Consider the following 23,225-nt stretch of genomic DNA (forward strand, 5'->3'; position numbering starts at 1 on the left):
CAAGGCTATAGAAGCCTTTTGTGATCACAAACTCTATCATTATTTATACAGGACCATAAGCAAAGTGGAAGTTTTCTCCTCCCTTCAGAGAAAAGTACAGCCTTCTTTGATAGTCCCTTCTTTCCACTGGTGTCTCACTCTCTTCTTATTAATGCTCTTGAAGTGGTTAAACAGCTTAACTCCTCTTTTGCTTTTGGCTCACACCCTTGTAATTCATTTTTTATATCTAAAGTGATTTCCTAAAACATAAATCCAACTACATCATTCTTGTGTTCAGAATTATTCCACATCCTGCCATCATTTTTTTCTAAATATTTTATTTATTTTAAAGGCAGAATTACAGAATTACAGAGATGGATGTGTATATGTATGTATATATATATATATCTCCCATATATATGTATCATATATATCTTTTATATATATATATATATATCATATGTATATATGAGAGAGAGGAGAGAGATGGATCTTCCATCCACTCATTCATTCCCCAAATGTCCATAACAACCTGGGCTGGGCTGGGTCAAAGCCAGGAGCCAGGGTCCTTATTTTGGGCCCCCAACATGTATGGAGGAGCCCAAGCACTCAGGCCATCCACCACTGCTTTTCCAGGCCATTAATAGGGAGCTGGATTGGAAGTAGAGCAACCGGGACACAAACCAGCACCCCTATGGGATGTAAGCATTGCTGGTGGAAGCTTTACCTGCTATGCCACAACATCAGCCCTGCTATCATTTCTTAATGCGGAGTCTCTTCCAGAATTACTTGGGGGTACCTGTTAAAAATGTAGACTTTAAGGACATTCCCAATGTCATATCTTCTATGATGCTGCATGCTCAGTACAAAAAACTCTGATACATAATGGGCCCTCAAGAAATAAGTGCTGAATGAATTAAGGAATTCTCAAACTGCACTTCAGTCCCAATTAAAGAATTCTTGAATTGTACCCAAATCAGGATCTGGAAAAACAGATTCAATATTTTATTAAGCTCCTTTTATCTAGAGAAAAATCTGAGAAGCCTTCACACATAGGATAGTGTCCACATTATGAAGAATGATGCAATATCGAAGGCCTTTCACAATTTGCACTCTAGCTACTTGACCCAATTCATGTTTTGCCACTCCCAAGCTTCGCCACACTGAGATACACTTTGATTTATCAAAGACATTGTTTATGAACCTCTTGGGCAGCCACTTTTCTTGTGTTCCATAATCCCCTGTTAGTTTTACAACTTAAATGAAGTTCTTCCTCTCTGGAGCTTGCCAGAAATCACATGACCCCCTTTCTTCTAAGCTCCCATAGTACCTGTTCTACTTTTATAATATTAAACTATTAGTGTAATATTTTTATTTATTCCATTTCTGTTTTCCAGACTGCACACGAGTTCCTCAAAGTCAGGAATTATATCTTACTGCTTTGTATCCTCAGAACCTAATATATTCACAGTAGGCAGTCTTATTCAAATATTTGTTGAACAAAAGAATAATGGAGACATCTGAAGAGGCAAGAAATTAGAGTTTATCTGTATTTCATAGGTTAGGGTAGGCACGTGGCACAGCAGTTAAGTTGCCATATGAAATGCCCACCTCCCGTATTGGACTTCCACCTACTCAGGTCCCGCCCACTCGGCTTCCAATTCAGCTTTCTGCTAATGTGCACCCTGGGAGGCAGTAGACAATGGCTCAAATATTTGGGTCCCTGCCCCCCATGTGGGAGACATGGACTTAAGTTCTGGGTTTCTGGTTTCAGTCTGGCCAACCACTGGTTGTTGTGAGCATTTGGGAAGTGAACCAGGGATGGAAGATCTGTGTCTCTCTGCCTTTTAAATAAGATAAAAATAAACAAAAAAACCAAAATCATAGGTCAACATTCTATGCTTTTTAAAAAACAAGCAAGCAAAAAATATGAATTTGGTTGCCCTCTGTTCTCCAAGACTTTCTCTAGGGCAAAGGGTCTCAATCTATTGTGAGCAGGTCTGAGGGTCATTGCAGGGGATCTGTAAGGTCAAAAGTATTTTTGTAATAATATTAAAATGTTATTCACCTTTGTGATTCTCATTCTCTGAGGGTACAATGGAGAATGCTAAAGGCTTCATGATATGGGGAAATCACAACTGATAACAGGCAGAAAGAGATGAGAATCGAGCTTTCTTTAAGTAAGCCAAACATTGTGGGGATCTATTTGCAAAATGTAAAACCATGCCATGCTCTAAATTTTGAAAATATGTTATCTATGTTAATATGCAATGAGCTTATTTTAAAAAATAAATATTTTAGAATTTTTATTATCAAAGATTGTAACTACTAATAGATACAAAATTTAGAAAGCACTTTAGGGTTTCTAATTTTTAAGAGTGTAAAGGAAACCATTTCAAAAATTTTGAAAATCACTGTTCTCATCTTTCAACAAACTGATCAAATCATACAAACTGGTCTAATGCAATTAATCATTTAAAATGCAGGGAGAGAAATTCCTACTTCAGAAACTCTGTGATTCAGTGTCACACTTAGCTTACTTCCCACTCCCAAATGGCCAAACTTCTCTGAACATGCATGTTGACATCTTAGTCAGCTTTCAAACCTGAATATGCCACCTCTTCTATAAAATCCTTCCTAAATTTTTACAGCTGCATATGCTATCTGCCAGTTTGACCTGTATAGTATTTTTTCACATCTCTAATGGCCTTTTTTTTTTTTTTTTTTTTTGACAGGCAGAGTGGACAGTGAGAGAGAGAGACAGAGAGAAAGGTCTTCCTTTGCCATTGGTTCACCCTCCAATGGCCGCCATGGCTGGCACGCTGCGGCCGGCGCACCATGCTGATCCGATGGCAGGAGCCAGAGGCTTCTCCTGGTCTCCCATGGGGTGCAGGGCCCAAGTACTTGGGCCATCCTCCACTGCCTTCCCGGGCCACAGCAGAGAGCTGGCCTGGAAGAGGGGCACCGGGACAGAACCGGCGCCCCGACCGGGACTAGAACCTGGTGTGCCGGCGCCGCTAGGTGGAGGATTAGCCTATTGAGCTGCGGCGCCGGCCTCTAATGGCTTTTAATTTTAATTATCCATATACTTGTTTTTCCTTCCTATCAGAACATATGAAGGCACAGTGATTTAGTGTGGAAAAAGGCTACACTTTGTGGTTTAACACACCTGAGCTTGAATTCCAGTTTCCCTATTACTGAATCTGAGACCCTAGGAGACTTACTCAAATTCTTAGGGCTCTAGTTCCCATATTTTTTAATGAGGACAACAATATCTACTCCATTGTCATCCCCACTGAACAGAAAATGTTTAGTACAATGACCAGCAGACAGTGGGCACCAACAAATGGTAGCTGCTACTATTAGATATCTGCAAATCTTACACCTCCAATCATATTATCTTCAGCAGTCAGGCACCATGATAAATCTTTCTTAAATTAGATTAATAGAAGCCTAACGTGTTACAGGACATTCTTTCTGAATCAGAAAAAAAAGTAGTTCAAATGCCAATCACAGTCATCTACTTTTCTGTTTTCAGATTTTTTTGCTAGAAAATACTAGGACTAGTTTCTGTTTCTATTCTTCTGAACTATTTCTTTTCCATTCTCTTAATTTCATAATATAAAGATGTCAATTGATTGTATAAAGCTACATTTTTGTGTACGCTCTTTCTTGCCTCTGACTTTTTCTAATCCACCATTAGGTTGTTCCATAAGCCTGGAAGGGTATGCTATTCCTTCTGAGACTGATAAAGAGATAATTTTCTTTCCATTAGCAGTGGTAACAATATTTTATTTATGCATCTTCCATCATATATATATCTCTAGCTTTTACAAATAAAATGAACTCTGTGGTTTCAGCATAACTTATACATATTTTAAATACCAGAGGCTTACTTCCCACTGATATTTCTGAAAATATCAGAAAACACATTTACCTATAAAAGATTTCTCAAAGAAGTTGATCCAAACTCACACACGCTTGTCAATTTGTGACAGACCTCAGAGACATAAGAACCCCATCTTTGCCTTATTAGCAAAAATGCTAACTTTCAAGAATCATCAAATCTGAATTATTAAAGTTCAGAGTACTGTCAATTTCCCACTGAGCATAGTAAAACATGAACTATTGACAAGATAAAAGCAACTGAACTCTTTGGAAAACTTCTGTTCTTGATTTTTAAGTACTTCTGTAACCAGAGTGGTAAAAATACTGCTCAAAGACTCAAGTTCCCAAATTTCCCTCTAAAAGTTCCTGGAATTCCTTCTCACTTAATTCACCAGGCTTTTCATTCTTCAAATCCCTGGATATAATGGGCGAGTGGCATACAATGAAAAGGATCTCAAGAGTTCTTTTTTAATCTTATCTGTTTCTAAATCTCCTTTCAGTCTGTGCAACTCGGTTATGCCAATGAGATGGGCAATGATCCCAACCTTGGATCCTGGGAAGATTACACAACATTTCCCAAGCATTTGCTCACCGCATAATCTGCATTCTAAAATGGAAGAACCAGAGCTAAAACATTGCTCCCTTTTGCCTAGTCTATGACTTCCAGACTTTCAGTACCCGTGAATTGCTTTTTTTTCAAGTGAACTCTCAACACCACCTCGAGTGCAGGTTTTAGGGAACTCTACCCGAATGTGATCAAACTCCCGCGAAGGGTGAAAGCCGAAGTGCTGAGAGTTCCAAGCAGAATGGAGATAGTCACAGGGACGCAATAGAAGGGAATTAAACAGCACGTGTCGCTAGGAGAACGGTGCCCTGAAACTGAAACTTCATGGTGGTGGGTTCTCCCAACGTCCGCGGGAACAAAGGGTCGGCAAAGAGGCGGTGCGGGGGCAAAGGGCACGGCGACTGCAGAGATGAACACACCTGGGGGGTCGGCCGCCCCGCTCCCCAACCCCAACCCCACGCCGGGCTAGCATCGCCCGGCCTCTCCCTAGTCGAGCAGAGAGCCCTTTCTCTCCCATCCCCTTCTCCCGGTGCTCCTTCCAAGAAACGCTGTCACCCACCTCCGAGGACCGTGCCCAGGAAGATGCATTTCTTTTTGTGACGTTTCAGAAAATTCCACGTAGATCTCAGCATCGTCGGGCCCCGGGTTGTGTGGGCTGGCTCACCGGGCCCCGGTGTTTCTTCGTCCCCCGGCCCGGGCCGCCCAGGTAGGAGATCCCGGGTGTCGCTCAGCGCGCTCCAGAAAGCACGAACGCCGACTTCCCGCAGAGGCTGTCACCGGAGCGGGAAGGGGGCGTGGACTACAGCCGAGCAGCTGCGCTTTCTGTTGCGGCCGCCGTGCCGCCGTCGCCGCTCACTGGGCCGGAGCGCTCAGGTCCGTTCGGAAATCGCTCCCGGGTGCCTTGCCATTCGGCTCCCTCGGAAACGCAGCCCGCGCCCGCCACGTTCCGCCACCAGCGCGCCGCCGCCGCCGCCGCCGCCGCCGCCGCCGCCGGGTCTCCCGGTGCTGAATGGAGGCGAACGCTGCGTCCACGCCCGCGACGGGCGGCGCCACGTGCTGCGTGTCCGCGGAGGAGACGGAAAAGTGGATGGAGGAGGCTATGCGCATGGTGAGGAGCCGGCGAGGGGGCTGCTGCGAGTGGAGACTTTTTCCCGCCCTCAGCCGGGACCTTGGAGCAGACGTCACTTTATCCTCACCGTGATCTCGGTGACGCTCACGTTTTCTGGGTAGACAGCTGGCTTTGCTACCATGACTTTCTGTAGCCCGTTCTCACGGTGGCCCAGGGGCAGCGTGGTGGCCCTGGTGTGGCGTGTGAGTCCCGCCGCGCGCCCTCACCTATAGTCATGGCGTGGGTGTGTGGGTCTCCGTGGGCGCAGTCGGGGAGAAGGGAGGACGTGGAGGCTCCTGGGTGGCCTCTGCACCCTGCCGTGCTTGCCCCGCCGTCCGCTCCCCGCCCGTGCTCCGCTTTGGGGTCGCCGGGCAAGGAGGGCTCTGCCGAAGAGGTTGGCGTGAGCCGGGCTGGGCGGCCTCCGCGCGTGCCGGGTGCTCCTGGAGAGGGAGCAAAGTTTTTCTGGCGTCGGTGCAGCCCTGGCTGGTGCCTTGTGATTTCAGCCTTGTGGGAACACCAGTGGTCTGGCCTCCTGCACCCTGAGCCCGTTGCTACAGCCTGGAGACTCTAGGCTGTTGCAGCACCGGGGTACTCGTGTATCTGAACAAACCGGGACGTGGAAATGCTACGGTGGAGGGGATTCAACACGGTGCGCGTATACGGGGTTATCCTAGTCCTGGATGGAGTTTGCAGCCCTGGAGAGTGAGCCGCGAGTCCCTGTGGATGCTCAGCCCCTCCCTGTCCACTGCTGCAGACTTTATACTCACTGCACACTGAGGCTACACTATGCTTGTAAGATTTTTCTTTTATTTTTAAGGTTAATATATCAAGCTTAGCTCACTGTAACTTTTTTACTTTATAATCTTTAGGTTTTTTGTTTTTTTTACTCTTTAGCTTTTGTAGTGACTTTTGGCTTTATGTTTATAAATACTTTGTGCGGCTGCACAAAAAGTCTTCTCTATATATCCTTCTTCTGTGATTTTTTTTTTACTGTTTTACTTTTAAACCTTTTTTGTTGATAACTAAGACACAAGCACACATATTAGCCTCGGCCTACCCTGAGGCAGGATCACCAGCATCTCTGTCTTCCACCTCCACATCCTGTCTCACCAGAAGATCTTCAAGGGCAGTAACATGCACAGAGCTGGCGTCTGAGATAGGAGCATTTTCCTTGAGGGGCCTGCCAGAGGCTGTTTTACAGTTAACTATTATTTTCTTAATAAGCAGAAGGAGTACACTCTAATAAAAAATTTTAGTATATTAAACTCATAAACCAGTGACATTGTCATTATCAAGTATTAGGTACTGCACGGAACTGCATGTGCTATACTTCTATGACTGGCAGCACAGTAACTTTGTTTATAACAGATCACCACAAACATGGGAGTAATGTCTTCTATGCTGATATTAAGCAATAGCAGTTTTATTTTTTTATAGCTCCATTGTAATCTTATGGAACCACAGTCTGTCATTGACCAAAATATCATGTGGCACATGACTGAATATGAATATATATGTTATACACATATACATATTACATATGTGCATTTCTATATAAAAATGTATGGGATGGTACTTCAAAAAGTTCGTGAAAAATGGAATTAAAAGGTAAGTTTATTTTTGTTCAGGAAAATTGAAATCCACGTATAGTTATTCATAATATACATTTTTTGTGAATCTTTTGAAGACCCTTTGTATGCATGAATTTCCAAATGTTTTTCCCACCAGAATAAACTTATCTGGCAGTTCCATTTCTGATGAACTTTAAAGAAAATTATTTTGGGAGGCAGAGAGACATGGAGAGAGAGAAAGAGAGGGCTCCCATGCCCTGGCCCACTCCACAGATGCCCTCAAGGGCTAGAGCTGCACTGGGCCAAGGCTGGACTGGTCTGAAGGTGGGAAGCAGGAAGTCAATCCAGGTCTCCCACATGGGTAACAGGAACCCAGTTTCTTGAGCCATCACCTCTGCCTCCTGGAGTTTGCATTGGCTTGTAACTTTATTTAAAGTTTAGTAACTTTATCAAAGAATAGCAACAACAAAATAACAAGGACATTACTTTTCACCCATCACATTACCAAATATTATAGAATAATTCCAGGGCTAGTGGGAAGAATGGGACAGAATACTTCTATATAGTGGGGATGGAACTGTGACCACTACAGAACTGTGCTGTCCAGCAGAACCTTTTGCAGTGATGGAAATGTCCTTGGGTCTGGCTGTCCAATTCAGTAGCCACTGGTGACATGTGGCTTCTGAGTGCCTGAAGTGTGGCTGATACAACTGAGGAACAGAATTTAATTTTATTTCACTTTAGTGCATTTACATTAAATAGCCAGCATGTGGTTAGTGGCTACTGTGTTGGGCAGCACAATGTTAGAGGACAATACAGCAGCAATACCTAAACACTCATATATCCTCTGTCTCACTTATGGGTGTCATTCATTGTAATAAAGTACTATAAAGAAATAATAAGAAACTGAAAATGAAAGCATTTAAGACTATAAAATAACTAATAATCAAGAAAGAATGTATAATTCCATTTATGCAAAAGCACACAGATATGTGACTTTTCCACATGGACAGACCTATGGAAGGCTGCCCTCAGAGTGTCAATACTGTTATCTCTGATAGTAGGACTGCTAGGTAGTTTTCACATCTTAATAAACATTTTTATAATAGGAATATAATATAATAGGAATATAATAGGAATATGAATTACAATATCCTGGAAAAAATTAAAATGTTTTCATTTTGAAAAAAAAAAAAAACAAGAAGCCTATTACCAGGTCATTATGTTTTTCCTAGTATCTGTAATGATTTTGATAACAGTATACTATTTAAACAATAATGCACCACAATTTAATTAACCATTTCTCTTTAATGAAAGTTTTAAATACTTTCTGTTTTTTATGGTTATATATAAAATTGGAATAACAATCATTATCTTTCAGTATCTTAATCTGTTTCCATAAGTGACCATCTTACTGGGTCAAATACTACAAACATTTTTGGAGGCTGTTATTTGTATTATGCTAGTTGCTTTTCAAAAATGTACTGGTTAGACTGGTAGAACTGTATTGACCTTTGTCTGCTGTCATTTGCTTTGGATGATATATATCTTAAATGTTTAGTTTTATCTACTTGAAAGGCACAGTAAGAATGAGAGCATGAGCAAGAGAAAGAGAGAGCAAGAGAAAAAAGGATCTTCCATCCACTGATTGACTCCCCAAATTCTAAATGCCAGGACTGGGTTAAGCAAAAGCCAGGAGCCTGGAACCCCTTCAGGGTCTCCTACATGGATGGCAAGGAGCCCAAGAATGTGTTAGTAGAAAGCTGGATCAGAAGTCAAGGTGCTGGGACTTGAACTAGCACTTCAACATGAGATGCAGACCTCCCAAGTGGCCAGCCAACCCACAGTGCCACAATGCCCACCTTTAGGTGACACTATTTTATTAGAATTTGAACTTTCTAAAGAACATTTTCCTTTCTTTTTATGACCTAGCATATGATTTCTTCCTTTTTTAGTAAAATAAAGAGAATAGAAATTTTCTGGTGCAACCCTTTTACTTTAAACACACAAAGTGGGATCCAGAAATTATGTGACTTGGCTGTGTTCACCTGCCTGCCCCATCAGAAGCAGCCATTCTAGTAATTTATACTGGACAAATAAATATGTCTGCTATGCACCTGTGCCAGCAACCTCCCTAATACACATAACACTGGACATTTCACTTCCAAATTCTCAGGATGAATTAATCAGAGATTACCTTCCTGCCTGAATTTGACACTAGTTATGCTTCTGATCTTTAAATGTTCTCAGAAAACATGATTCTTCAAAGTATGAGTGACTTAAGGTTTGAAGTTTCTTTGAGGGTTGGGGGATCGTTGAACAAAGAACCAGATTTATGATAAGTACTTTTTTCACTTTGTTTGAGACCTAGAAGAAACATGGGCAGGCCAAAACCAAAAAAGCAGGTGGTAAATAAAGGCTTCCTTAACTCTGTGTAGGAGGAAGTAAACTGTCACCACACCTCTAAGGTGTTTATAATTCAATTAAGAGACACAAATGTCAAGGCCAGAGGAGTAGAAATTCTCTGAGGCACAATCACCTCACTTTACAGAGTAGGAAGGGAAGCTCTTAGAGGGATGAAGTGATTTGCCCCCAGTCACACCACAAGGCAGTAAAAGCACTTATATAGTTCAGAGTCTACAGGTGTTGCACAAAATATTCCTAGATATTAGTACCAAAAGATGCCTAAAGGGAGTTGTCCAATTAGCCTGGCATTTGAGTCTGGTTAAGACAGGATCCCATATAGGAGTCCCAGAGTTCCATACGTGTTTCCAGCTTCTAACTCCAGCTTCCTGCTACTATAGACCATGGGACATGGTAGTGATGGGTCTCTTTGTCCTTCTCTGTCTCTTTCTCTCTTCACAAACATAAACAAACAAAAAACAAACATCTGGCTTAGCAGTTGAGCTGCCTGTTGAAATGCTCACACTCTATATCACAGTTGCGAGGTCCTGTCCTGGTTCTCCACCCCGATTCTAGTTTCCTACTAATGTGCACCCTGAGAGGCAGGGTCCCTGTCACCCATGGAGACGACCTGGGTGGAGATCCTGGCTCCTGGCTTTGGCTTGGCTTTTTCATGGATGTTTCATTGTGAGCATCTGGAGGGTGAACAAGCATGTGCTGCCCAACACAGTAGCCACTAACCACATGCTGGCTATTTAATGTAAATGCACTAAGGTGAAATAAAACTAAATTCTGCCCCTCAGTTGTATCAGCCACACTTCAGGCACTCAGAAGCCACATGTCACCAGTGGCTACTGAATTGGACAGCCAGACCCAAGGACATTTCCATCACTGCAAAAGGTTCTGCTGGACAGCACAGTTCTGTAGTGGTCACAGTTCCATCCCCACTATATAGAAGTATTCTGTCCCATTCTTCCCACTAGCCCTGGAATTATTCTAAAATATTTGGTAATGTGATGGGTGAAAAGTAATGTCCTTGTTATTTTGTTGTTGCTATTCTTTGATAAAGTTACTAAACTTTAAATGAAGTTATGAGCTTTATTTTTTAATAAAATCACTAGATCTTCATGACAGTTTTATTTTAGAGAGCTAGGCATATAATAAAGTTTATTGTTTTAGTCATCATAGTGTTATAATTAATCACTACAGCATGCTTAGCATAGCATTCTAAAAATACAGGCATGAAAAAATATGGCTAAGTTCACTTGCATTCTGGTTATGTTCTAGACAGTGTTTTGCACAGTGTTTTATGGAGGTTTCATCATTAAGACAAATAACCACCTTATGAGGTGATTATTATTTTTCCCCATATTCAGATGAGGACACTGAGATTACTAATTAGTAAATTCCACCGTGTTAGAGAGCTACCTAGGATGGAGCTGTTATCATTTGAGCCCAGCCATCTGCTCTTAACCTTGAGCCTCTGCTACCTGCCTGTCTGCCTCTCAGTGCTGAGTTGCTCATGCTTGCCAACATATACCCTCTTCTGTCACTGCTTACTCTTTGTGGAGCATCCTCATATCAGACATTTAGATTTTTTTCTCTTCTGTGAACTGTTTCAGCATATCCTTAGCCTAGTTTTACTGTTTTCTTTCTAAAATCACACTGCAGGAACTCTTTGTGATGTATAACTATTTCTAGGAATAATTCACAAGGAAGTGGTAGAAATAGTTTATGGAGTAGTTCTTCACATTGTATAATGGTGAAAATTTTTGAATCAATGTAAATGCCAAGCAGTAGGGGACTAATAGATAAGTCTGATGTGTTTGTAGAGATTGTAAAGATTACTGTGTAATCTTTCAAGTCATGTGATGAAAAAATGTTACTCAACATATTAAAGTACTTATAATATCTAGCATAATGTCAATGCTATGTAAATAATTGTTATTCTGTGACAATAATGACAAGGGGAAAAAACATGTGCATGCTCAATACATATGTAATTTTTGAAAAAAATTTCAATTTCCCTATCAAGATCCTCAACAAGTATTTGTTGCATTCCTGAGTGACTTGTCAGTTATGTGTACCTGGTTTATGTGTAATGATGAATGTACTTTACATCGCACTCTTACTTGTGATGGTTGCTGTAGCTGTGCAGAGGCTTAGCATCTCCCTCTTCCCTATCTGTTGGCTTCCCTCTTGACTCTCCTTTCTGTGATTGCCTCTGGTGCATTGTAAATATTCATCAAATCTTGGGGCTCATAAGGCTTTCAAACTTTACATAAACTGGACATTATCACTATCACAGAAGTGGGGCAGAAGCAGCCTGTGAGGGAATCATAATGCTTTCTGGGAGAATGCATTCTACTGTTGGTAGACACCTGTGCTATGTCCATGTTTTGGCTATTGTGAACATTCTTTTTCCAAGGTTTTTAGACATACATTCCCTTCTCTTAAACAAATACTTAGGAGTGGAATTTGTTCATAAATTATTTGTATGTTTACTTTTTTTTTAAAAAAAGCATTTAATGCAAAGGATTTGACAGGCATTTTTCAAAAGATGAAATTCAAATGGCCAACATATGAAAAAGTGCTCAGGATCACTAGCAGGCAGGGAAATGCAAACGCAAATAAAAGCCACATTGAGGCTTTACCTCACCCCAGTTAGAATGGCTCTCATACAGAAATCAAACAATAAATGCTGGTGAGGTTGTAGGGAAAAAGGTACCCTAATCCACTGTTAGTGGGAATACAAACTAGTACAGCCATTCTGGAAGACAGTATGGAGATTCCTCAGAAAGCTGAAAATAGATCTACCATATGACCCAGCCATCCTACCCCTGGGAATTTATGCAAATGAAATGAAATCAGCATATGAAAGAGTTATCTATCTCCATGTTTATAGCAGCTCAGTTTATAATAGTTAAGATATGGAATTAACCCAGATGTCCATCAACCAATGAAGGGATAAAGAAAATATATATACACTATGGAATACTACTCAGCCATAACAAGAATGAAATCTTGTCTTTTGCAACTAAATGGATGCAACTGGAAACCACTCTACTTGGTGAAATAAACCAGTCTCAGAAAGACAAATATCATGTGTTTTCCCTGATCTATGGTAACTAATAGAGTATACAAAACAGTAAGATATATGAGTGAAGTTGACATTTTGAGATTTGATTATTGTTTATAGCCCTGTCTCTACTGTTACAGAACAGTGTTTTGTTGTTTTTTTTTTCTTTTTGTTAAATTCTTTACTTAGTGGAGGGTTAATCTTATGATTATAAAATAAACTGAAAGTATGTCATTGTAGAAATTAGAAAAGAATAAGAAAGGAAAGAGGGAGGGTAGAAAGTATCTTTATGGTTCTAAATCTTTATATATGAAATATATGAAATTTGTTCACTTATATAAATAAAAAACGTTTTAAAAAAAAGTATTTAAGCGGCCAGCGTTGTAGCATACCAGATTAAGCTTCAACCTGCAATGCCAGCATCCCAAATAGGTGCTGGTTCAAGTCATGGCTGCTCCACTTCTGATCCAGTTCCCTGCTAATGCATCTGGGAAAGCAGTGGAAGATGGCCCAAGTGCTTGGACTCCTGGACCCACATGGGAGACCTGAGACATGGCTCAGGCCATGACATTGCAGCCATTTGGAGAGTGAACCAGTGAATGGAAGATCTCTTGCTATGTCTCTCTCTCTCTGTATATATGACTCTATCCTTCAAATAAATAAGATAAATCTTCTAAAAAATTTTGAAATTTTTATTTATTTATTTCAAAGGCAGAGAGAGGCAGAGATCTCCCATCTGTTGATTCATTTTCCAAGTGTTGGCAATGGCTGGAATTAGATCAGGCAAAGCCAAGAGCCAGGAATTCAGTCCAGGTCTCCAGCTTGTGTGGCAGGGACCCATGTATGTGAGCCATCACCCACTTGCCTCTCAGGGTGCCCATTAGCAGGAAGCTGGAATGGAGAGTGTGCTGGAACCTGAACCCAGGCACTCCATATGGGATGTGGGCATCCAAAATGGTGATTTTACCGCTGCATCAAGTGCCCACCTCTGTTTACTTTTTAAATAAGCTTCGAAATGATTTTTCAATGTGGTTATGCCATGTTTACATAGAGTATACCTAAATTTTTATTTTCTCATTTTTATTGTATTTTCTGAATTTAGAAATTCTGAGACAGAATTTAGTCACCTTTGTGCTACTGGGACTCTTGGTGGATAATTTCTGTCGGTTTTAGAGAAGCCAAAAAAATAAAATTAAGAAGAAAAAGGCAAGAATTTTGACAACAAAAGGATTCCAATAAATATTCTTTATTCTCCTTCTTCTTTGTGAATATGTGTATCATCTCTGAAAGGAGCATTTTAAGAACAGTAGTCAGTTACAGTCCTTTAATCATGGTCTCCGTTTCCAGTGAGAAGAAGAAATCAGGGTCCTTGAAGAGAATTGTTCCCCAATCTCTCTTAACATACATGCACAAGAGAGAGCATAGGCACCAAATACTGTAATGCAAAAAAACTGCAGCTATGGAAAGGGGAAACTCAGCTGCATCTCTGTTCTAGTGTTCATGCATGTGTATCCTGTGTCCATTTCCTTCCTACAGTCTTCTAAAGTACTGAATATTATATTGGACTGTTTCTGTTGTGTTTCAGGCCAAAGAAGCCCTTGAAAATACTGAAGTTCCAGTTGGTTGCCTTATGGTCTACAACAATGAAGTTGTGGGGAAGGGACGAAATGAAGTTAATCAAACTAAAAATGTATGTGAGTCGAATGGTTTAGTTGCAAAGGTACCGTGGTGCTGGTAGGAGTGGTGTGATGAGACAATGCAACTGAACATAACCCTGCAGCTATCGTGGTAGGGTACTTTTCTTCAATATCTCTTTTTATGAGTGCTGGTGTTTTTCTGATTCTAAAAGTGAAATGTTAATTTTTTTCAAATGTGGGAAATTCAGAAAAATTCAATGAAGTAATGAAATTTTATTGGATAGTTTTCTATTACATAGACTTTAACACTTAGCTGAAACCCAGGAGTGGGTTTGATTACATCAGAGTGTCATCACGAATGCAAATCTGATTTGAAAATGCCATGTTTCTACATAATCAGTTTAGCTCAATCTGTTCTTTGGTATCTTTAAACAATATTTTCCTCCTATCGAGTTAGAAAACACCCTCCTTTTATTTCAGAGTGAGATGTTAGAGAATTTTATAAAGGAAGCTATTTATATATCAGATGATTCAGTGGAATAAGGGCTCCAACACCAGCTGTCTCCATAGCTACATGTCATACTCATGTACACACTTTAATAGCTTGTGTGACTTGTGTTGACATCAGATTAGAAAATGCATGGTTTAAGGCAACACTTCACAACAGGGTGTTATAACAAATGTACTTGGGAAATATCATTGATGCCATGTTTATTGATTATGAGGATTATTATAAGTGGACTCATGGTAACTTAGAACTGTCACACCATTCACACAGACCTTGATCTTACCATGTGTTCTCAGGAACCAGAGAACAAGCCCATTTCTTTTTTTTTTTTTTTTTAAAGTATTTATTTGAGAGTTAGAGTTACAGAGAAAGGGAGAGACAGAGAAAGGTCTTCTATCTGTTGGTTCACTCTCCAAATGGCACAATGGCTAAAGCTGGGCCAATCTGTAGCCAGGAGTTAGGAGCTTCTCCTCGGTCTCCCACATGAGTGCAGGGAGAGTGCAGGCCATAGCAGAGAGCTAGACTGAAGAGGAGCAACCAGGACATGACTGGAAGCCCATGTGGAATGCTGGTGCGGCAGGCGGAGGCTTAGCCTACTATGCCACAGCACCAGCTCCACAAGCCTGTCTTGGTACTAGTGCCAAGGTAACTTTGAAGTTCCTCTCTAACATCTGTCAATTAAAAAACAAACCAACCAGGGGCCAGTGCCGTGGCTCAGTAGGTTAATCCTCTGCCTGTGGTGCCAGCATCCCGTATGGGTGCTGGTTCTAGTCCTAGCTGCTCCTCTTCCAGTCCAGCTCTCTGCTGTGGCCCGGGAAAGCAGCAGAAGACGGCCCAAGTGCTTGGGACCCTGCACCCACGTGGGAGACCAGGAAGAAGCACTTGGCTCCTGGCTTCGGATTGGCACAGCTCCAGCCCTTGTGGCCATTTGGGGAGTGAGCCAATGGAAGGAAGACCTTTCTCTCTGTCTCTCCCTCTCACTGTCTGTGACTCTGCCTCTCAAATAAATAAATAAAATCTTTAAAAAAAAAAACAACCAGATTTAGCAAAACAAAAAGTAGGAGCTCAGATTCATAAAGCAGTTATTATGAGAATATTAAAATGTCTGTGAGATGACTAATAAACATAATATAGAAATTAGTAGATATACAGGTCCTTATTTGGGAGTGGATTTCTCTATTTTAAATAATTGCCATGCTTTCAATTTGTATTTTGTGGTTTAGTATAATATTTTTACAGGAGACCTTTGGATGTCCTAATAATTCCTATGTTTGATATTAAGTTATAGAAGACCCTCCAACCCCTGCCAATACCTAGTTTCTTAAATACCTTGAAATTAACCTGGGTTCATTTTGATACAGGTTGAATCTTCCCTATCTAAAATGCTTGGGAGCAGAAATGTTTTTGATTTTTGATTTTTTGTTTTAAAATTTTGGACTATTTGATATACAGAATAAAATATCCTGGGGATAGGACCCCAAGTCTACATATGAAATTCACTTATATTTCATATACAAGTTATACACACATAGCCTGAAAATTTATATGTTATTTTTCTAATATGTTTTGACCACGACTAATCACCTGAGGTTAGATGTGGAATTTTCCATTTATGACATCATGTTAGTGCTTAAAAAGTTTCATATTTTGGAGCATTTTGGATTTCCGATTGTGGTGTTCAATGTGTATTTTGTGTCATCTAGATTACTTCATGCATACAGCATAAAAAGGCTTTTGACTACAAGTGAGGAGACTTGAGTTCCACTTTGGGCTCTGAAATCCCCACTACACCACCACCATCTCCTTGTCCCCACTGTGGGTCTTTAATATATGTAAACTTCACTTTGCTTTTCTTATTGCCCCAGTAAAAGAAGAGATTGATGGAGATGTTTCTTTCTTTTTTAAAGATTTATTTACTTATTTGAAAGAGTTACAGAGAGAGAGAGAGAGAGAAGGAGAGGGAGGGGGAAAGGAGAGAGAGATCTTCCATCTGCTGGTTCTGTCCCCAGATGGCTACAACAACCAGCCCTGGGCCAAGCGAAAGCTATGAGCCAGGAGCTTCTTCCAGGTCTCCCATGTGGGTAGCAGGGGCCCAAGCATTTGGGCCATCTTCCACTGCTTTTCCCAGGCCATTAGCAAGGTGCTGGATTGGAAGTGGAGCAGCTGGGACACAAACTGGCACCCGTATGGGATACTAGCATTTCAAGTGGTTGCTTTATCCTCTAGTCCATACTGCCAGTCCCAGTGAAGATATCTGAGTTCAACCAATATTAAGAGCTTTGGGGAGACTTGATTTAGTAATCTAAATCTGATTTTTAAAAAGCACCTAAAATGGGGAAATTTTTTAAAGCTCTCCAGTTGGTTTTGCTGTACAGTTAGATTTGGAGACTGCTTCCCTAAAATACCTTCCACTCTGAGTTCCTAATTCTGGGATTCATTACATGGCTCCCTTGGCATCTTGGCTTCCAGCTGGTTCTCACTTTGCATGGCATCGTGGGCCCCTGTGGCAGCACTTTCACACCCTGCTCTAGATTACAAGTAAATTAGCAACTTTCTGTTGGCCCCACCAGAGGTTATGCTTGTTGAGGGCAGAGACTTTTCATCCTACACATAATTTATTTAGTACAGTGGCTTGTACATCGCAACCAGTATAAATTATTGATAAATGCTTTTGTCTTGAATAGTGTAAGTAATTATTACAAGGGGATCTATGATTCACATGTTATTTTAGTAAGAGAAAGTAAAGAGGAAGAGGGCTACCAAAATATATGTAGGAATAAAGTGATGTGCAGTGTGTGGTCATTTTGGTCAGTGGTGAATCACATATATGATGGTGGCTCCTGAAGCTGACAGATCCCTGTCTGCTGGAGCCATTTTAACACTGTAGCCTAATGCATTACTCATACATTTGTGGTGCTGAAACCTATTGTGCTGTCCGTTGTGTGAATGTATAGCATATAGGATTGTGCACACCAGCTGTATAGAAGGCTGTATCAACTAGGTTTGTGCAAGCACACTCTGATCACATGACACAATCTGCTAACGATGCACTTCTCAGAGTATATCCTATCATTAGTAACATGACTGTGTAGTAGTATGTGGCACTCTGCATCATGGGACTCAGATTGCCTTGTGAGGTGTATATACAAGTGTACCCCAATTTGCATGTGGGAAAACCAAGACTTAGAGAACTTAGGTAACTTCCTTAGGCCACATAGTTACTGATGTCACCATCAGGATACAGGTATAATATGGTCCATTCTTTATGCTGTGCAATTTCTCCTATACTGCACTCCTCGCTAGAGGTATCTGAGACCAATATCAAGTCTCTGCTTCTCCAGACTCTGCCAGTGTGTAAATTCTTAACACCCAAAAATGTAAATGATGACATCCTAGTACACTAAATGTAGATTTGCTGCCAATGAGGTCACTGACAGTTTTGAAAATATACTTAAAACGGGAGTTCATGCTTGTGAAATTTCAGCTTCCCTTAGAATCTTCAGAAACCATCTTTTCACTCTTTTTGAGACTTGCTGTCTTTATAGCATTTTAATTGAGAGTTTCCTCCCAGACATTACGTATTTAACTAAACATATAGCGTCTCAGACAAGGCATCTTTAGCTGTGAGGTTAACTGCATTGAACTGTGGGGATGTGTTGCCAACTGCTAAGGGTATTCTGAAACCTTATTCATTCAAGTGTTATCAAAAATGTTAAGTACCTTCTTTTGTATTTGTTTTTGGTGCATTTACACAAGAGCATTTAGAGGAAGCAAACAATATCATAGTGGACACTTCTCCCTTCTCAGGCTACTCGACATGCAGAAATGGTTGCCATCGACCAGGTCCTAGACTGGTGTCGCCGAAGTGGCAAGAGTTCTGCTGAAGTTTTTGAGCACACCGTGCTGTACGTCACCGTGGAGCCATGCATCATGTGTGCAGCAGCCCTCCGCCTCTTGAGTATCCTTTCCCTCCCTGGGTTCCTGTCTTGTACAGACATCCTGTTCTCTCGTGTTTGAAAACACAGACTTATGAAACATGGTGTAAAATATGATGTCTCTAGACCAAAGAGACAGAAAGATTTCTAAATAGTAAAAATGCCTATTTCTTTTTATATTAATAAATACAGACCTGTTAAGTAAGCTATAAAAATAAAAGATTAGAAAGAACATAAGTTATATGAAGATAAATCATAAATTAGATTAGATTGTGAAAGAGAGCATCTAGGAGAAGTTCTGAAGGATGTGCACCTAAGTTTTGCCTTTGGGTAACAAATTATGAGTGATTTAAATTTTTTTCTATTTATCTGTTGTTCTTTATTTTTTTTCTGTTTTTGTCCATGAACACCTCTCACAATGTCTAAATAATTTTAGTCAAAAGTTAATGAGTAAGATGATGTAAATTATGATACTGTGATTGTAAGCAAGTGGAAAATTAGTAAAGTGACAGCTGTTTGGGATGTATTTAGTGTAGAGTAAGCAAGGTAAACTCTGAGTGCAGTCAGTCTCTGAAGACCTTTGCAAAAATCACTTGAAACTTTAAAAACTCAAATTCACACTTGCACACCTTTATATGTATGAATAACTATCACTTTAAAAATAACACAGCAGTTTTTGAGTATGAGAAAATGTTTAATCTCTATAAAAAAGGTAGATAGGGGCATTTTAGAATTCTTTCTTCATCCTGTGCTTTGAAGTGACTTAGCTTCAGTCTGTTTTGTATTGGGGTATAGGGTATATATTTACTTGGGGAAATAATAAGGAACAACCTGTTATTTTTGAAAGGTGAAAATCCCAGGCCGGTGCTGCGGCTCACTTGGCTAATCCCCCACCTGCGGCACCAGCACCCCGGGTTCTAGTCCCGGTTGGGGCGCTGGATTCTTTTCCAGTTGCCCCTCTTCCAGTCCAGCTCTCCGCTGTGGCCCGAGAAGGCAGTGGAGAATGGCCCAAGTGCTTGGGCCCTGCAAAGGCAAGGGAGACCAGGAGGAAGCACCTGGCTCCTGTGTCCGAATTGGTGCAGTGTGCCGGCCATAGCAGCCATTTGGGGGGTGAACCAATGGAAAAAGGAAGACATTTCTCTCTGTCTCTCTCTCACTGTCTAACTCTGCCTGTCAAAAAAAAAAAAAAAAAAAAAAAGTAAAAATCCCTGGATTAAATTTCTACCTCCTTTCTGGCTCCAGCTTTCTAATGATTCTGAAAAAGTGATTTAAAAAAGACCACAGAGGCCAGCGCCGTGGCTCACTAGGCTAATCCTCCGCCTTGCGGCGCCGGCACACCGGGTTCTAGTCCCGGTCAGGGCGCCGGATTCTGTCCCGGTTTCCCCTCTTCCAGTCCAGCTCTCTGCTGTGGCCAGGGAGTGCAGTGGAGGATGGCCCAAGTGCTTGGGCCCTGCACCCCATGGGAGACCAGGATAAGTACCTGGCTCCTGCCATTGGATCAGCGCGGTGCGCCGGCCGCAGCACGCTGGCCGCGGCGGCCATTGGAGGGTGAACCAACGGCAAAGGAAGACCTTTCTCTCTGTCTCTCTCTCTCTCACTGTCCACTCTGCCTGTCAAAAAAAAAAAAAAAAACAAAAACACAGTACGAATACAGAACCGTGAATGGTAAACGTTATGCTCAGTTTTCATTCTATTTGCAGTTGTTAGATGTTAATTTCTAAGTACTTTTACCTTTTTATATCCTGTAACTGGATTATATGATTTTTAGTGTTAGCCTTAAATCTGATTATTTTGAAGAGTAGCATGAGCTTTTCCCTCCAGAATAGCTAACAAAATTACCCTAAGTTTGTCGTGATACTGACTTGAACTGCATGTTCTATGCAAGACCTTAATTCGGGCCTATAAATCCCACTGGTTGTCTATGGCTGTCAGAATGAACGGTTTGGTGGTTGTGGCTCTGTTCTAAACATTGCCTCTGCTGACTTACCAAATACTGGGAGACCATTTCAGGTAATATGAACTGCGTATGCTTGTTCTTTCTTAGTTTGATAACCTTACCTCTATAGTATGGAACACTTAATGGGCCACCAGTGCCTAACAGCAGATAAAAACAGCTAATGCTTAATGAGCACTTACATTATGCGAAGTATTAGCCAGTGACTTCAGTGATAGTTGGCTGATAAATAATGATCAGTTGATGGGGAGTGTTGTTTGGCTGAGGCTATATGTGTATTCTTTTGAAAATGTACTTCCTCACCAATGACACTAGTATTCCAGAGTATATTGTTATCTGAAATCGGTTCACATAATTATGTATATGCTGCTGTTTTTGTGGGATAGAACATGCATTTGCATTGGCACATTCATTCTCGACTTCCTCATTTCATCAGTGCCTTCCTGGATATCGGGCTGAGGAAGCAGTGGAAATGTTAAAGACCTTCTACAAACAAGAAAATCCAAATGGTCAGTTTCTCCCTTCTGTATAAAAAGTTTCTTCCTTAAAACAAACCTTCAAGAGTCTGACATGAAACTTTTCATTTCATTTTCTCCTTCTCTCTTCCATTATTTTCACAGCGCCCAAATCAAAAGTTCGGAAAAAAGAATGTCAGAAATCTTGAACTTATTCTGATGAAGGACTAATGTCCCAAAGTGACCTGGACAAAATACTTGGACATCATTGAATCAAATGTTTATATATTGTTGTTAATCTCTGGGAAATGGTATATCTCATCACTTACTCTGTTAAGGAAACAAATTGGCACGTTTCGAAAGGCTGACAATTGTAAACATCTGAAAGGACATTTTGAGAAGTGGGAAAATCAACCTTGAGGTTTTAGAAGTCAGCAAACAGTGCCTGCCTTTCCAGCCATAGCATGTACAGTCCAGGGGAGGGCTGACTCTCCAGAGAGTGTGCATCCAGACCCAGTGACGTGGCATGCGTCTGTATTGGAGTGTGCTGTGCCGTGGACATGTTCCCATGACTGTCATTTCAGAGTCTGGTCTCCATTTGCAGCTGCTATGTTCTCCCAAGGAACTGGGAGCCTGTGACTTCTGTACATATCAGGATTATATGGTCCTTGATTTTTTAAAATAAAACATTTGAATAAAATGCATATTTTGTGTCCTTCTTAAATTTTAATTTATTGCTATAATAAACCTACTTATGCCTCCTTTGAATATGTTTATTCTTACACCTAAACACAGAAATGGGACAATTCCTTGTTATTGAGCAACTGTACTATGCTAAGGCCCATTTGTTTCCAGGATCGATGAACAAAACAAAGGATCCTGTCCTTTGTTTATATTGAATATATGGAACATATTTGAATATGTAGAGCTTATATTGTAGTCAAGGGACACAGATAGCAAAAGTAATAGATTATGGTGTTTATTGGAGGGTAATAAGAGTTATAGTAAAACAGAAATGTGCAGGGCAAAGGAGAGGAGTGTGCCAGTTGGAATGCTCATTGTAGAATTAAATAGAATTGCCCATTTCATTCCAGTTATTTATTTTTAAAAATGCAGGTAACAGGGGCAGACATTGTGGCTTAATGGGTAAAGCTGACCTGTGATGTCGGCATCCCATATGGGTGCTAGTTTTGTCCAGTTGATCCAGCTCCCTGCTAATGGCCTGGGAAAGCAGTGAAAGATGGTCCAAGTGCTTGGGCCCCAGCCACCTATGTTGGAGACCTAAAATAAGCTCCTGGCTCCTGGGTTTGGCCTGATCTAGCCCTGGCCATTTCAGCCATCTAGGGGGTGAACCACTGGATGGAAGATCTCTCTCACTCATTCTCTCTCCCTCTCTCTCTGTCTCTCTAACTCTTTCAAATAAATAAACCTTAAAAATACAGATAGTAAATTTTTAAATTTAAAATTTAAAAGTGTAAATACAGAAAAAGGTTTCCACAGTCCACGTGCCAGATGTCCACCTCAGTGACTGTGCCAAGGGTCTAGGTGGTGAAGTGAAGCTTTTAGGTTGGGTGCACTGTGCATGTCTTCCCAGAAGGGGGCCTCGCCGTTCCATGAGAAGCCCAGCTCCTCTGCAGCATTTCTTTGGTGTATTCATTTCCTTGATGGAAAGCATCTGTATTTGTTGGTTCTGCCATTTGAGCGATGTCTTTGACTTGTTTGTTTTGAATTACTTTACAAACTGGAACGTAATTGTGGTGGAAGTATTTTTGTATTGCTGAGAGTAGCAGCTAATCACAGTTATATGCTTCAGAAGATTTATATAATTGCTTGGTTTTGTGCTTGTGTTTTTAGCTGCGTTTGAGAAGTTTTATGGAGAGGAGGCATGATTTCAAATCTGCGATGATGTTACAGGCACCTTTTCAATTTCACCTACTTTAAAAATTATCTTCTCATTAAATTTTAGTGCTCTGACTTGTTCCTTTCTGCATTGGTCATAATTCATTTCTGCTCTTTATGCTTTACTGCATACATACTTCACTGTGTTTATTGTCTTCATATCATTTTCTTGGTACTAACTTGTAGGACAAACAACCTGGAGTCTTTCCTCCTTAAAGTACCACCCAGTAAGCCTGACTGCGCA

The 23,225-nt window shown here is 40.9% G+C and overlaps 2 protein-coding genes across 4 annotated transcripts in view; one reads left to right on the plus strand and one right to left on the minus strand.

Moving 5' to 3' along the window:
• PEX3 (peroxisomal biogenesis factor 3) overlaps positions 1–5,330 on the minus strand; it is a 41,040-nt gene extending 35,710 nt beyond the window's left edge. The window contains exon 1 of the mRNA XM_002714856.6: positions 4,992–5,330. Coding sequence (XP_002714902.1) covers positions 4,992–5,064 — 73 coding nt within the window. The 5' untranslated portion in view covers positions 5,065–5,330. The remainder of the gene's footprint in view (positions 1–4,991) is intronic.
• A 70-nt stretch (positions 5,331–5,400) lies between these two features.
• Positions 5,401–21,786, plus strand: ADAT2 (adenosine deaminase tRNA specific 2). Of its 3 annotated transcripts, XM_002714855.6 has the most exons (6): positions 5,401–5,540; positions 14,179–14,283; positions 18,546–18,696; positions 20,577–20,683; positions 21,064–21,136; positions 21,248–21,786. In XM_002714855.6, the coding sequence occupies exons 1-6, from the start codon at positions 5,442–5,444 to the stop codon at positions 21,289–21,291; spliced, it is 579 nt and encodes a 192-aa protein (XP_002714901.4). In that variant the 5' UTR covers positions 5,401–5,441; the 3' UTR covers positions 21,292–21,786. The 3 variants fall into 3 exon arrangements, with proteins under 3 accessions (XP_002714901.4, XP_089189813.1, XP_089189814.1); XM_089333687.1 differs by lacking the exon at positions 20,577–20,683 and having other exon boundaries at positions 18,546–18,643; XM_089333688.1 differs by lacking the exons at positions 18,546–18,696; positions 20,577–20,683.
• Positions 21,787–23,225: the final 1,439 nt, after the last annotated feature.

This window comes from Oryctolagus cuniculus, chromosome 5, assembly GCF_051225735.1.
Source record: "Oryctolagus cuniculus isolate XC-2025 breed Fujian yellow rabbit chromosome 5, ASM5122573v1, whole genome shotgun sequence".
NCBI lineage: Eukaryota > Metazoa > Chordata > Mammalia > Lagomorpha > Leporidae > Oryctolagus > Oryctolagus cuniculus.

Excerpts from the sequence above, each read along its gene's own strand:
- ADAT2 (XM_002714855.6), top strand. The coding sequence starts at position 5,442 with ATGGAGGCGAACGCTGCGTCCACGCCCGCGACGGGCGGCGCCACGTGC. Across the intron at positions 14,284-18,545 it reads AAGTTAATCAAACTAAAAAT|GCTACTCGACATGCAGAAAT; the intron begins GTATGTGAGTCG and ends CTCCCTTCTCAG. Across the intron at positions 21,137-21,247 it reads CAAACAAGAAAATCCAAATG|CGCCCAAATCAAAAGTTCGG; the intron begins GTCAGTTTCTCC and ends TTATTTTCACAG.